General features: G+C 35.4%; 1 protein-coding gene across 31 annotated transcripts in view; it reads left to right on the top strand.

Annotated features, from left to right (window-relative positions):
- Window positions 1-16,622, top strand: part of DLG1 (discs large MAGUK scaffold protein 1) — a 228,720-nt gene that overhangs the window by 140,107 nt on the left and 71,991 nt on the right. For all 31 annotated transcript variants that reach the window (XM_072726180.1, XM_072726293.1, XM_072726258.1 and 28 more), the window contains 2 exons: window positions 277-421; window positions 11,933-12,053. In XM_072726180.1, coding sequence (XP_072582281.1) covers window positions 277-421; window positions 11,933-12,053 — 266 coding nt within the window. The remainder of the gene's footprint in view (window positions 1-276; window positions 422-11,932; window positions 12,054-16,622) is intronic.

The following is a 16,622-nucleotide window of genomic DNA, read 5'->3' as shown; positions in this document are numbered from 1 at the left end:
CTGTGCCTGTGCCTCTGCCTCTCTCTGTGTGTGTCTCTCATGAATAAATAAATAAAATCTTAAAAAAAAAAAAAAAAAAGATTGGCTATTCCATTAACATACATAAACAACTTCCTGATGTGATGGACGGTAAAAATGGGTATTTTCTTTTCACATACCTTTATATTCCTTAAATCACTCCTGCTTTTCCCCTGTGTTTTGGTAATTATTTATAACCAAAAAGCAGAAAGCAAGTGAAAATGTCCTAAACAAATGTCTTTTGGAATTTTCTTTTAGGTGAATAGTGTGTGTTTGGAAGAAGTTACTCATGAAGAAGCAGTAACTGCCTTAAAGAACACATCTGATTTTGTTTACTTGAAAGTGGCAAAACCCACAAGTATGTATATGAATGATGGCTATGCACCACCTGATATTACCAACTGTAAGTGTGTTTGCTTAAATCTATCTTATTTCCCTATTTTTAAATATTTTTAAGGAACAATATTAAACATTTTAACCTAATCAATTTTATTTTTTTTTTTTCCTAATCAATTTTAAATCAGGATCTTTATACTAAGAAGGGTGTCCTTTTTCAAAGTTTTATGTAGATAACAGTCACCAAAGATATTTGCTAGTAATGCACATCCTGCTTTGTTCTAATAGTTCTGGAGTGTAGCACAGAAATTTACTCTAACAAGTAATTCTTTTAATAACCAGGGTAATTTTGACGCTTCTGATATTAAATATTTCTAAAACTTGGGCTTTTCTGTGCTCTGTTATGTGAGCACAGATACTATTTCTGTATAAGTTCTTAGTGTATTACCTAACTATATTTGTATACAGTACAATTGTGTTGCCTAGAAATGAACTGTTACATGAAAAGTACTAACATAATTTTAGGTTTCTTATGTGATTCAGTGTTATTTTGATGTACAACTTAGCATAAGATTTAAAAAATATGCATGTATTTATTGAAAATGAAAATTTTATTTCTTTGGTGCATTAAGTTGATATTAGAAGCACTTGCACCCATGTGTCCCAGAGATATTAAATATACTCTCTGTAGTGTGCTTTTCCAAGTTTTCCTCATTTAAATCATAGAAATTTAGAGAGATTTGTGGTTTTATATATGGCAAGGTTCTCAATTTTAAAGCTGTCAAAGTTCATTACTGTTACTGATCATTATAAGTTAAATATCAGTTGTATTTTGAAATGAATATACTGTCTTCCAGTGATACATATTCATTATCTGCCCATTGATTTATTAATTACTCAAGTGTAACTGAACTTTCTAAAATAGTATTCAGTCTCTTTAATGGAGAGGGATGATGTCTTTTTTTTTTGTTGTTAATACTTCATTTGTGTCAGAACAGAACTTAGCAACTTGATTAGAATTCTCACATACAGTTGGTCTTACACACCAACTTTATATGTGGGCTTTATGTATTTTTATTTGTAATTAGACATGCTGATTCACTGATAAGCTATTTTACACACCGATATAAGTATCAATGTTATTTATCATGCTGCCTTTACTTGTAACAGTTCTGTGAACTGAGAATTAGTGTCATAATTATAACCAAACACACAAATAATCAGGCTGCTTCTTAAAATATGTTGAAATGAAAAAAAATTTATTTTTTAATTGAATTATCCCCTTTTATATATACTAACATGACATATAAAAATGGAAGAGCTTGTCCTAAAGAGTAATAATTAAATGATTGGTTGTTTTCCCTATAGGTAGAGATAATAATCTTTTTCTCATCTATTGAACTAATAGAACATTATGAAAAAGTTGAAGTTTACCCTTGCTAGTTGACTTCTTTTATAAGATTCTATTTCCATTTCCTCTCTTCTTAGGTGACTATGATTATAAATTTTGTTATATACTTCCAGCCCATGTTCATACTATATATACTGTTCATAAATAATTTATCTGTGTATTTTTAAAAGAGCATTTTTTTTTTTTACATTTTATTTATTTATTCATGAGAGACACACAGAGAGAGGCAGAGGGAGAAGCAGGCTCCATGCAGGGAGCCCGACGTGGGACTCGATCCAGGCTCTCCAGGATCACGCCCCAGGCTGAAAGCAGGCGCTAAACCGCTGAGCCATTTGGGCTGCCATAAAAGAGCACTTGTCATTTGGGGTGCCTGGGTGGCTCAGTTGGTTAAGTGTCCAACTCTTGCTTTCAGCTCAGGTCACCATCTTGAGGTCATGAGATCCAGCCTGTGTCGGGCTCCATGTTCTCTCTCTCCTAATAGATAAAATAAATCTTTAGATCTTATCATTATCAGTATTTTCACCACCTCAATTCTTTGACTGCATACCTCACTTTATTTATCCCTGTTGTAACAATTCATCCTCATTTTGACCTTCGATCCTTTGACACTACAACTTGATTGCCCCCCTGTGTCTCCATTTGTCTGTTTTTTATTTTTTATTTTTTTCATTTGTCTGTTTTTTAGCTGTGATTTGTCATAATACTCTCATCCTTGCACATATCTTCTATTCCTTTGCTCCCCCTCCTACTACTTCCTCCTTGGTAGAATCCCAGTTGAGTTTCAACCTGCTGTCTTTCTCCATTCCTGCTCCCTAAAAAGCAGAACATGACTGGAGAGAAAAACAAAATTGTTAAGTTATTACCATAAATTTCAGATGGGGCCATACTTTTGTGGTTGTAACCGAAATAGAGATAAGAACCAAAATAGGGTACCCAGGAATAAAAGTTTCTTATTGAAGAGGGAAGTAAGTCCATTAGATCTGACAGAGAACATAATTTCTCTGCTGACATTAGAATTGTGATGCATTTCATGTCTTCTCACTTTAAAATAAAAAAAAGATTTTATTTATTTATTTATTTATTTATTCATTCATTCATTCATGAGAGACACAGGGGCAGGAGGGCGGGCAGAGACACAGGCAGAGGGAGAAGGAGGCTCCATGCAGGGAGTCCAATGCAGACCTCGATCCCGGGTCTCCAGGATCACACCCTGAGCCAAAGGCAGGAGCCAAACCACTGAGCTACTCAGGGATCCCCTCTTCTCACTTTTAATTTACATTCTTTTCAGCTGGAAGGCCTTTTTAAACTTCTGATTCGGTCATTCTTTCCACTTTTACTTCAGTTACTTCCACTTGTTTCTCCAAACCTTGGAGAGCTTGGATCATTAACCTTGATACCTAAGAACAAAAAATTAGGCTCCCATGTTTTGTAGTTCTCTAGGGAGTCTTTTTACTTAAGATTTGGGGTATAGGAAATAACATTGTTTTATCTGATCCTTCTCTGGGCTGTCATTTCTTTGATAAGAACATCAGTTTTCAGTCACTGCTATATTGAGACCTTATGCCTTACATGTGAGAATGACTCTTCCAGAAAAGATTCATTGAATAAAGGCACAGTCTGGATATGGCAGGGGGAAAAGTATCTCTTCTGGTTTGGGCAGTTGACTGAACTTCTTGTCCGGTTGTATTTTGTTGTCATTGTTCCAAACAACTGATAATGGGGCAAAGAAATTTGAGTCAACAATCAGAAACTCTAGATTTTAAATGCCAGTAATTGTAGAAGTTCACATGAGTGTCTGTTGTTTTAGGGCAACATGGCTAGTTCCCTTGAAAAATCACAGTTATTCTTGCATTATCACCCAGGAAAAACTTTTGGACTTTGAAAGTCAAGAGCCACGGTAGAAAGCCATTTGGCTTGAATGCAGAAGAACATCTTTAAATATGAACTAGATAGGAAACAGTTACCATCGGACACTGCAGACCTACAAAATGAAAGATACACGAAAGTCCCAAGCCCTATACTATCAATAGACATTGTAATGTTTTCCTTTTTGTGTGATTAGAGAGAGAGAGATACACATGCTGATAGAGCATACATTTTTTTCCAGTATGCCATGGTTGTGGTTATTAATGGTTGTCTTTCACATAGGTCACTTCACTTCTTTTACCTCTCAAGCCATTATAATAATTTAAACTAATTATGCTTACATTTTGTACTCCTGATGTGTTTTATAATGCTTTGTGCATAGAAAACAGTATACAATGAAAGAAGAGACAATCATAAAGCCTCATAAGTTAAATATTGCTTTCAGTGTGCTTTGATAATGATGCAAATAATTCAAATGTGTTGTGTTCTTAAAGCTACAACTGAAATGTGTTGCTTACCTAAAAAGGAATAGCTTTGTAATTTTTTTTTTTAATTTTTATTTATTTATGATAGTCACACAGAGAGAGAAAGAGGCAGAGACACAGGCAGGGGGAGAAGCAGGCTCCATGCACCAGGAGCCCGACGTGGGATTCGATCCCGGGTCTCCAGGATCGCGCCCTGGGCCAAAGGCAGGCGCCAAACCGCTGCGCCACCCAGGGATCCTGATTTGTAATTTTTTTTTTCTATTTGTTTTCTTTTTTTAGTGAGAGAGAGAGGAGGCAAGTGCAAATGGGGGAGAGGCAGAGGAAAAAAGAATGTCCAGCAGACTCTGTTCTCAGCATGGAGCCTTATATGGGGCTTGATCTCATGATCCTGAGTTTGTGACCTGAGCCAAAATCAAGAGTCAGGCACTTAACTGACTGAGCCACTAAGGCATCTCTCTATAATTTTTTATTCTTATCTCTCACTAGAATTACAAGCTATGTATGACATTTATTATTACTAAAAGGAACTAGTAGATAATTTTTGCTTATTTTTTATTTTTGCTTTGTACCAAGTTTCCAGTCTTTTTGGGTGCATTAAAAAGAATAATTCTAGGGGTGTCTGGGTAGCTCACTTGGTTAAGTGTCCATCTCCTGATTTTAGCTCAGGCTGTGGGATCAAGCTCCATATTGGGTTTTGTGCCCAGTGAGGGGTCTGCTTGAGATTCTCTCCCTCTCTCTCTTCCCCCCACTCCCACTCATGCATGACGTGTGCACACATTCTCTCTAAGATAAATTTTTTTTTTAAAGAAGCATAATTATAAAATTGAGTTGAAAGATCAGAGCTGGTATCAGGGCATAGACTTTTTTTTTTCATAGACTTTTTTTTAATAGAGTTTATATTTTAGAGCAATTTTAGATTCACAGCAAAATTAAACAGAAGGTATGGAAATTTCCCATATACCACCTGCCCATATCCATGCATAGCCTCCCCTATTATCACCATCCCCCAAGAGAGTGATACATTTGTTACAGCTGATGAACCTACATTGCTATATCTTACAGCTCAAGTTTTACTTTTAATTGTACATTATGTGGGTTTGGACAAATATATAATGATCTGTATTCAACATCATGGAATCATACAGAGTAGTTTCACAGACTTAAAAATCCTATACTGTACCTGTTCCTTTCTCTCCTCTAACTTGTAGCAACCACTGATCTTTTTACTGTCACCATAGTTTGGACTTTTCCAGAATGGTGTATAGCTTATGTTATACAATATATATAGCCTTTTGTGGTTGACTTACATACATAGTATGCGTATATAGTATGCATACCCAACAGTATGCATCTAAGGTTTCCTGTACCTTTTCTTGGCTTGATAGTGCCTTTCATTTTAGTGCTGAGTACCTCTTTGGAATGACTGCCATTTATTTATCCACTCACCAATGGAAGAACATCTTGGTTTCCTCTAAGTTTTAGAAACTATGAGTAAAGCACTTTAAATATCTGTGAGCAGGTTTATGTGTGGACATAAGTTTTCATCTCCTTTTGGTGAATACTGAGGAGCATGATTGCTGGATCATATGGTAAGAATATGTTTAGTTTTGATAACATTTTCCTGGTGACATATGGTGGGAGCATCTTTTCATGTACTTACTCGCCATCTTTGGTGAGGTGTCTCTTAAGGGTCTTTGGCACATTTTAAAGTTGAGTTGTTTGTTCTCTTACTGTTGAGTTTAAGAGCTCTTTGTATATTTTGGCCAACAGTTCTTTATCAAGTATGTCTTTTGCAAATATTTTTCTCCCAATCTATGGCTGGTCTTTTAATTTTTTAGACAGTGTCTTTTCAGAGCAGGAACATTTTAATGAAATCTAGGTTTTTTATTCTTTTTTTAATGGATCCTGCCTTCGGTGTTGTATCTAAACAGTCATTGCGGGCAGCCTGGGTGGCTCAGCAGTTTAGTGCTACCATCAGCCCAGGGCATGATCCTGGAGACCCGGGATCGAGTCCCACGTCAGGCTCCCTGCATGGAGCCTGCTTCTCCCTCTGTCTCTCTCTGTGTCTCTCATGAATAAATAAAATCTTTAAAAAAAATAAAATAAAATAAAAATAAACAGTCATTGCTACACCCAGAGTCATCTAGATTTTCTATGTTACCTTATAGGTTTATGTCTAGATTCTTTTTTTTACATGTGGACATCCAGTTGTTTCAACATCATTTGTTGAAAAAGGCTGTCTTTGCTCCATTATATTGCCTTTGCTCCTCTGTCAAAGATCAGTTGACTATGTTTATAGGTATGCTTCCTGACTCTCTGTTTTGTTACATTTATCTATTTTTCTATTCTTTTTCCAATACCACATTGTCTTGATTACTCTAGCCTTATAGGAAGTCTTGAACTCAGGTAGAGTCAGTCCTCCAACTTTGTTCTTCATTATTGTGCTGTCTGTTGTGGATCTTTAGCCTCTCTGTACAAACTTTAGGATGAGTTGGACAATATCCATAAAATAATTTGCTGGAATTTTGATTGGGATTGTATCAAATCTGTAGATCAAGTTGAAAAGAACTAATATTTCGACAATATTGGATCTTCCCACCCATGAACATGGAATCTCTCTCCATTCATTTACTTTTTTGCTATCTTTCATCAGAATTTTGTAATTTTCCTCACATAGATCTTTTATACATTTTGTTAGATTTATACCTAAGTATATCATTTGGGGGGTGCTGATATAAATGGTATTAGGCTTTTAATTTCATTTTTTTAAATATTTTATTTATTTATTCATGAGAGAGACAGACAGAGAGAGAGAGAGAGAGAGGCAGAGACACAGGCAGAGGGAGAAGCAGGCTCCATGCACGGAGCCTGATGTGGGACTTGATCCCGGGACTCCAGGATCACACCCTGGACCAAAGGCAGGCGCCAAACCACTGAGCCACCCAGGGATCCCCAGGCTTTTAATTTCAAATTGCACTTGTTCATTGTTGTTATATAAAAAGCAGTTTAGGGCAGCCCGGGTGACTCAGTGGTTTAGCGTCACCTTCAGCCCACAGTGTGATCCTGGAGACCCAGGATCAAGTCCCACGTCAGGCTCCCTGTGCGAAACCTGCTTTTCCCTCTGCCTGTGTCTCTGCCTTTCTCTCTCTCTCTCTCTCTCTCATGAATAAATGAATAAAATCTTTTTTTATAAATAAATAAGCAGTTTATTTTTTCTTTTTTCCTTTTTTTTTGGCAATTGAATTTTATGTATTGATTTTGTATCCTGCAAAACTGATTGCTTACTAGTTCAGTTTTTTTGTCAATTCTTTTCAGATTTTCTACATAAATGATGATGATACCTACAGACAAAGAGTTCTATTACTTCTTTCTCAATCTATATATCTTTTATTTCCTTTTATTGTCTTACTACATTAGCTAGGACATTCTTCACTTGTTCCTATTCTTAGTGGTAAAGCTTAAAGTTTCTCACTATTAAGTTTGTAGATACTCTAACAAGTTGATGATACTCCATTCTGTTCTGAGTCTACTGAGAGTTTGTATCATAAATTGATACTGGATTGTATCAAGTGCTTTTTCTGCATCCCTGCATCTGTTGATATAATCATGTGACTTTTTTCTTTAGCCTGTTGTGATAGATCATATTAATTGATTTTCAAAAGTTGAACCAGCTTTGCATACCTGGGATAAATCCCATATGGTTGTGGTGTACAGTCCTGTTTATACATTGTTGGATTTGATTTGCTAATTGTCTGTTGATTTTTCCATATATGCTCATGAGAGATACTGTTCTATAGGGGTTTTTTTCTTTGTAATTTCTTTGTCTGGTTCCGTTGGGGTAATGCTGACCTCATAGAATGAGTTAAGAAGCATTCCCTTGGCTTCTGTCTGCTGAAAGAGATTATAGGGAATTGGTATAATTTCTTCCCTAAATATTTGGTAGAACTCACCAGTGAACCTAGCTGAGCCTGGTGCATTCTGTTCTGGAAGGCTACCAATTATTGATTCAGTTTCTTTAATAGATATAGGTTATTCACATTGTCTGTTTTCTGTGTGTGGGTTTTGACAGATTGTATCTTTCAAGGAATTGGTCCATTTTATCTAGGTTATCAAATTTGTAGGCATGGAGCTAGTCATACTATTTCTTTGTTATCCTTTTAATGTCCATGGGTTCTGTTGTGATGTCCCCTCTTTCATTTCTGATATTAATGTTTTCTGTCTTTTTCTTAATTAGCTTGGCTAGAGGCATGCCAATTTTGTTGATTTTTTTTTTTTCCAAAGAACCAGCTTTTGGTCTTACTGATTTTCTCTATTGATTTCCTATTTTTTAATTTCATTGATTTCTTCTTTAATTTTTTATTTCTTTCCTTCTGTTTATTTTCTTGCTCTTCTTTTTTAGTTTCATAAGGTAGAAGCTAAGATAATTCCTTTTTATATAATGGAATATATTCCATACTATAAATTTCCCTCTTACCACTGCTTTCACTGTATCCCACAATTTTGATCCATTGTGTTTTCATTTTCACTTAGTTCAAAATATTTTTTAATTTCTCTGGAGATTTCTTTTTTGATCCATGGATTATTTAGGAGTATACTATTTAATAACTGCATTTTTGAGATTCTTCAGCTATCATTTTGTTACTGATTTCTTTTTATTCCATTGTGATCTGAGAGCAGACATTGTATGATGTATTTTTTTTTAATTTGTTAAGATGTGTTTTATGGGCCAGGATGTGATCTGTTCTGGTGAATGTTCCATGTGAGCTTAAGAAGAATGTACATTGTGTTATTGGATGGAATAGTCTACAGATATCCATTATATCCTGTTGATTAAAGATATTGTTGAGTTCAACTATGTCCTTACTGATTTTCTGCCTCCTATATCTGTCCATTTATAAGGTAAGAGTGTGGATCCATCTGTTTCTCTTTGCAGTTCTGTCATTTTGGCCTCGCATAACTTGACACTATTGTTAAGTACTTACATGTTAAAGATTGTTATGTCTTCTTGGAGAATTGACCCTTCTATCATTATGTAATGCCTTTCTTTATCCTTCATAACTACTTTTGAGTCTTATCTGAAATTAATGTAGTTACTCCCACTTCCTTTTTGGTAGTGTTAGAATGGTAGTATCTTTCTCCATCCCTTTATTTTTCATCTATATGTGCCTTTATAGAGTGGGTTTCTTATAGAGAATATGTAATTGGGTCTTGTTTTTTAATCCACTTTGATCATCTGTCTTCTAATTGGTGCATTTTTAGACCATTGATGTTCATAGTGATTATTAATACAGTTGGATTAAGATCTGTCTTGTTACTGTTTTGTTTGTTGCTCTTATTTCTGTATTTGTCATCACTCTTTTTCCTTTTTACAGTTTTATTCAAACATTTTATCCCATTTTCTCTCCTTCCTTAACAGTCTCATTTTACTTTTTTCCGCTGGTTGCCCTAGAGTTTGCTACATACATATCAACCTATTTAAGTCCACTAACGATATACAGCTTCATAGGTACTGTAAGTACCTTAAAATAATGCTTATTACTCTCTCCCATCCCTCGTACCGTTGATGACATTCATTTCACTTATATATACACACATATATATACTTAAGCAAGTATAGTTGAATACAGTGTTACTACTATTAGTTTCTGAAAAGTTAGATGTAACACTTATCTTTATTCCTCTATCAGTATAGTGGGTTTTTCCCCTGTGACTTCTTTTAGCATTTTTCTCCCCACCCTCAACCCTGCCTTTTTTCCTCTAGTTTGAAAAAGATATTTCTATGTGTAATTTTCTTGGCATTTAACCTAATTGGTGTTTCCTGAGCTTCCTAGGTCTGTGGTTTGATGTGTGACATTAATTTAGGGGAATTCTTAGTGATTATTGTTTCCAAATACTGGAAATATTTCTTCCATTTTTTCTCTTCTTTTACATTTGGTATCCCCATTTTATATATGTTACACTTTTTGTAGCTGTCTCAAAGTTCTTGGATATTTTGTTTTGGATTCCTTTTGTTTCATTTTTTTCTCGTTGCTTTTCAGCATTAGTGGTTGCTAATTGAGATATCCTCGAGTTCAGAGATTCTTCTCTCAGCCATTGCCAGACTACTAATAAGTCCATCAAAGGCATTTTTTATTTGCTGTTACCATTGTTTTTGATCACTAGTATTTTTTTGTTTCTTTCTTAGAATTCCCATCTCTGCTTACATTGCTCTTGTTTTTGCATACTATCTGCTTTATCCACTACAGCCATTAGCATGTTAATTGTTATGTTTTTTAAGATTTATTTATTCTAGAAAGAGTTTGAGCAGAGGGGAGGGGCATAGGGAGTCTTACACAGACTCTACAATGAGCATGAGCAGAACGGGGGGCTCAGTCTCGTGACCTGAGCTCACAGCCTTAGCCAAAACCAAGAGTTGAACATTTAACTGGCTGTACCCCTAATCATTGTTTTAAATTCCTGGTCTGATAGTCCAAGGTTGCTGGTATATCTGAATCTGTTGTCATGCTTGCTCTATCTCTTCCAACTGTGTTTTTGCCTTTTTTTATGTCTTGTAATTTTTTCCTTATGGCCAGGTGATGTTGTACTGAGTAAAATGAACTGCTATAAACAGGCTGTTAGTAATGTGACGATAAGGTGTTGGGGAGGGAAAGTGTTCCTAGTCCTGTGATCAGGTCTCAAGTCTTTTAAGAGTTTGCACCTCTGGAATGTAGTGTTTTTCAGTATTCTAACTTTCTTCCTTCAATGGGATAGGATGACTAGAGCGGACTGGAGTTGATTATTTCCCTTACCCCAGGTCACTAGTCCCTGATAAAACCCTAGCAGATTAGGTTCTGATAGTTTCTCCTGAGGGCAGATTCTGTTAAGAAAAACAGAATGCTTTTGTGTATTTCAAATTACTAGTTCTCCCTTCCTCCTGCCAGTAGCAAAAGAAGATTTTTCTCCACTATTCACTGTGAGGTCCTGGTAGAGTTCCAGGAGGTAAAACTCACAAATGTGTGGGCTCCCCCAATAACGGGGTCCCTGAGGAGTGTTTTCACCCTCAGAGTTGCCCACATTGAACCTCCAGCAGTTTGCCAGTTACAATTCAGGTTTCTCTACCCTAGCACTACTAGTTCCCGGAGGTTTCTGCCCTGGTAAGTTATAATTCTCTGTATTAGCCTATCATTTTCTCCAATTTGGGGGGCAGTGGTTTGCCCTGTGATCCCCCTTATCTTAAGGATCTAAGAAGAGCTGTTGATTTTTTTAGTTTGTTTATTAGCTTTTTAGTTGTTAGGACAGAGAGTGATGACTTAAAAATTTACTTGCCAAACTGGAAGCCAGATGTCCCTTAATTTATTGTAAAATTTTGTCAAGCGTAGTCTTTTTGAGCCTGTTTTTAAGCATTTGGTTTTCGTTATTCACAATCAAATTTTAAGTAATATGATTTTTTTAACTTAATCTACAAAATGACTTCTTAGAAAAATTAGGTTACTGTACTTTAGATATTTTTATTATAGTCTTTTCTAGGACAGTCTTTTAAATGACCTTTCCTGAATTTAACTGTGCATATCAGTTAATGTAAAACTCCATTTTAGTTCTATTTTCTGAAGAGAAGCCAGTTGGTGTAAGTTTGCTTTGCTGATCTGAATGTCTGACCTAGTTTTCACCTGGAAACTTGAGCTTGTCTAATTTTTTACCTGATAAGTCTTTTCTGCCAACTTACATAAATAAGCAGGTATGACTTACACATTAACTAGCCTTGAAATTGGTAATTCACAAATGCAGTACAGAGTGGTTTGTTTTACTTAAAGTGTTTTTTACTTTATTTATTTTGAAGCTTCTTCTCAGCCTGTTGATAACCATGTTAGCCCATCTTCCTACTTGGGCCATACACCAGCATCACCAGCCAGATACTCACCTGTTTCAAAAGCGATGCTTGGAGATGATGAAATTACAAGGTAAGGAACTGAACATTCATCCTTCTTAATAAAGCCACCTGTTAAAAGGAGTTATAATCAGACAAGTAAGAAAACCACAATTTTCAGGACTAAAAGATTTTACTGACAGATAATGAACTTAAACCTTAACTTTTCGTTGAGAGGTTGAAATATAAAAATATTTCATATGCCAAGTAAATGACTTTTTTAAAAAACATATTACCTTTTTTTTTTTCAGGAATGGTAAATTGTGCTTAGAAATTAGCATGGGGTAAAACTAAGTTAAGAATATACTAATGTAAAGCTAACTTTTCATATATTCCTATTTAATATATATCAAAATTTGTTAAGGCAATCATTTGGTTCATGTTTAGAATTCAACAAATGATATTTTCTTTGCTTGATATGTATCCTTAATATCCTCACTCTTAAAATTTACCTTGATCTAACTTTACTGTTTTAAATAAAGTTTGTAGATTAACTATCTTTTTATTCCCAAAAAACTCTCGACTAAGTGAGAAAAAATAAGTGAAAAGTATTTTAGGGAGGATGGCGGGGGGTGGGGGTGAATGGGTGACGGGCACTGAGGGGGGCACTTGAGGGGATGAGCACTGGGTGTTATGCTGTATGTTGGCAAAGTGAACACCAATAAAAAATAAATTTATTATAAAAAAAAGTATTTTAGGTCTTTTTCACATTATTCAATATAGTAATAAGACATTAAGTTTATACAGATTGCTTTATAATTTGTACAAGTATTTCATATTATAACATTTAACATTAAATGTCTTCCATTTAATGTCTATTTTTATGTTTTTATTAATTGCGTTATTGTTGGTGTTACTATTTTTGAGCTTTTGTAGTTATAATTATTCTTGTCAGACTCCTGACTCTAGGCAATGATCTCTTTAAGGTCAGATAGGAAGAAATATTCATCTATATCCTCTTTTTCAAGAGTTAGCAATATTGAAAACTTATAATATTTGCTCAGTGTGTTTGGAGTGAAAAATAGGAAAAAACAGTGTTTGTGGTTATTTGTGACACAAAATTTCAAGGCTGTCAGTCTTTAGGCTGTGTTCCTATACTGATCTGCATGGTTTTGTTGTTTTTGCTAATAGTGCCAGTTTATTGAAGTAAAGAGGAAAAGTGGTTAACGTCTTATCTAGTCTTTAATCTGCATATTTTTCTTTTCTTTTTTTTTTTTAATCTGCATATTTTTCAAACTAAAAAATGCTTTCTTGGTGTCTTGATTGCTGTTCCTCATCTTTTTTCAGTATATATATTTTCTCTAGAATATTGTATCAGACTTTTTTAGTATTACACAACAGATCTGTTTTCTGTACTTTTCTGTGAAAATCAGGTGGCTGATTACTGCATATGCTTTCCTTTTTTTTTTTTTTTTTTTTTAAGATTTTTATTTATTTGTGAGAGACAGAGAGAGGCAGAGACACAGGCAGAGGGAGAAGCAGGCTCTTCACAGGGAGCCCGATGCAGAACTCAATCCCAGATCCTGGTATCACTCACTGAGCCGAAGGCAGATGCTCAACCGCTGAGCCACCCAGGCGTCCCTGCATATGCTTTCCTGAAACGTGTTTTATCACTCCCTTTTGATAATTACACAACTTTGTCCAGATAATGAAGTACAAAAATCTTTACCCTCACATTAGAAGTTCTCCACAATTTGACCCTAAGAAATCTTTCAGAAGTTATTTCACATTACCATTTTAAAAAGAAAAAGAGGGATCCCCGGGTGGCGCTGCAGTTTAGCACCTGCCTTTGGCCCAGGGCGCGATCCTGAAGGCCCGGCATCGAATCCCACGTCGGGCTCCCTGCATGGAGCCTGCTTCTCCCTCTGCCTGTGTTTCTGCCTCTCTCTCTCTCTCTCTCTCTCTCTCTCTCTCTCTCTATGTGACTATCATAAATAAATTTAAAAATAATAATAATAAAAAATAAAGAAAGAAAAAGAAAAAGAGGGACGCCTGGGTGGCTCAGCAGTTGAGTGTCAGTTGAGCATCTGCCTTCAGCTCAGGGCATGATCTCGGGGTCCTGGGATCAAGTCCCATATCGGGCTCCCTGTAGGGAGCCTGCTTCTCCCTCTGCCTGTGTCTCTGTGTCTCTCAAGAATAAATAAATAAAATCTTAAAAAAAAAATCTCAACATACAGAATATTGATTATTCTAAACTTCATTTTTTAATAGCTTTTTTGAGGTATCATCCATATATCATACACTTCTCCCATTTAAAATACACTCAGAGGCACCTGGGTGGCTCAGTCTGTTGAGCATCTACTTTAGGCTCCGGTCTTGTCGAGCTCCCCGCTCAGCAGAGAGCCTGCTTCTCTCCCTCCCCCGACTTGTGCTCTCTGTCTTGCTCTCACTCATTCACTCTCTTAAATAAATAAAATCTTTTTTAAAAAATGTAAACTCAGAGATTTTTTATATAAATGTAAACTCAGTGATTTTTGATATATTACATTATTAATTTTTTTAAATGTGTGATTCAGTGGCATTAATTAGATTCACAGTGTTACACAATCATTACCATTATCTATTTACAGAACCTTTTTACCACCTCAGACAAACTGTAGCCATTATGCAATAATTCCCATTTCCGTCTCCTCTCAGTCCCTGGTAATCTCTAGGCTAGTCTACTTTGTGTCCTATGCATTTGCCTAGTCTAGATTGATCATATAAGTATAATCTTAAAATTCTTTTGTGTCTGACTTCTTTCATTTAGCATAATGTTTTCAAGATTCATCCATGTTATAGCATGTATCAAAACTTCATTCCTTACGGCTGAGTAATATTCCATTATGTATATATACCACATTTTATTTATCTCTTCATCTGTTGATGGACATGTGGGTTGTTTCCACCTTCTGAGTATTGAAAATAAAGCTCTGATAAACACTGGCTTGCACATATCTGCTTGTATCCTTGCTTATTACTTCCTTTGGATATATACTGAAGAGTGAAATTGCTGAGTCACATAGTCAATATATGTTTATGTTTATGAGGAACCATTTGTTTTTTATAGCAACCACACCATTTTACATTCCCACCTTCAATATATGAGGGTTCCAGTTTCTCCACATCCTCACCAGTACTTGTTTTTTCTGTTCTGTTTTATAGCTATTGTAGTTGGTGGGATGTATCTTGTGATTTTTCATGCATTTCTCTAATGACTAATGATGTTGAACATCTTTTCATGTGCTTAGGTTATTTGAAAATTCAGAATTTATTTTTCTCTGAAAGACTGTTGGATTTTTAGTAGACTATTTTAAATTATTATTTGCAAATATAAAACTAATTCATATGTATGTGTGGTTTTTTTGCTTCGTACATATATATTTTTTAAGTTTTTCTTTAAATTCCAGTCAGTTAACATACAGTGTAATATTAATTTCAGGTATAGAATTTAGTGATTCATCACATACATACAGCACCTAGTGTTCATCACAAGTCCTATTCTTAATACCCATCATCCATTTAAACCATTCCTCCCCAATATATATTTTAAAACATAGTAGAAACCCTAAACTATGATTCTGTCATCTACCAATGAAAACAAAACATCTCCAATATAATGAAATACAATGAAAGCTATTTTGTGCCCTGATCCTACCCTGCCTTTCCTACACTGCCTCACCAAGTGAACTCTTTTCTTGAATTTGGATTTATTATTCCATTTTTTCTTTTATATATGTGTTTAATATTTCCTAAACAATTTATTATTTGGTTTTACTATTTTTGACAAGAAAATTTAATTTTCTTAACCCTGTAAGTAAACTGGCAAAGCTGATTAATGATGAAAACCTGTGAGTGACTAGAAAATGCCAGTTTGGATTTTTAGCAAATACTTAACATTAATTCTACATTATATGGAAGGATCTCAAAAATTCATTTTTTTAAACAGTTACCTCTGGCGATGCCTCGATGGCTTAGCTGGTTAAGTGTCTACCTTTGGCTCAGGTCATGATCCAGCCCCATGTTGGGCTTCCTGCTGAGCAGGGAATCTGCTTCTCTCTCTCCCTCTGCCTGCCACTCCCCCTGCTTGTGCAGGTTCACACTCACTCTCTTGCTGTCTCTCTCTGTCAAATAAAATATTTTTTTTAAGATTTTATTTATTTATTCATGAGAGACACAGAGAGAGAGAGAGAGAGAGAGAGAGAGAGGCAGAGGGAGAAGCAGGCTCCAAGTAGGGAGCCCGATGTGGGACTCAATCCTGGGACTCTAGGATCACGCCCTCGGCTGAAGGCAGGCGCTAAACCGCTGAGTCACCCAGGGATCCCCTCTGTCAAATAAAAATCTCTTAAAAATTTACTTTGTTAAGCATTTTGTTACCAATAGCTTTTTGAAATGTTCTAGAAAAATCCAATTAAATTTTAAAATATTTACCAAATATACATTCTAATTTCTTTTTTTTTTTTTTTTTAACATTCTAATTTCAAATGATGTTCTCTGTCAATTCTGCTGCTGGAAGTTTCATGGTCTAACTAGAGTTATAAGTGATATTCACACAACTAATTATAACTGGGGGCAAATGTAAAACCTTAGCAGTGGTAAGATATATTCTGATTTCAGAGACTTG

Source organism: Vulpes vulpes, chromosome 1, assembly GCF_048418805.1.
Source record: "Vulpes vulpes isolate BD-2025 chromosome 1, VulVul3, whole genome shotgun sequence".
Classification (NCBI taxonomy): Eukaryota; Metazoa; Chordata; class Mammalia; order Carnivora; family Canidae; genus Vulpes; species Vulpes vulpes.
The sequence above is the reverse complement of the archived record's forward strand: the minus strand, read 5'-3'. Positions and strand labels throughout refer to the sequence as shown.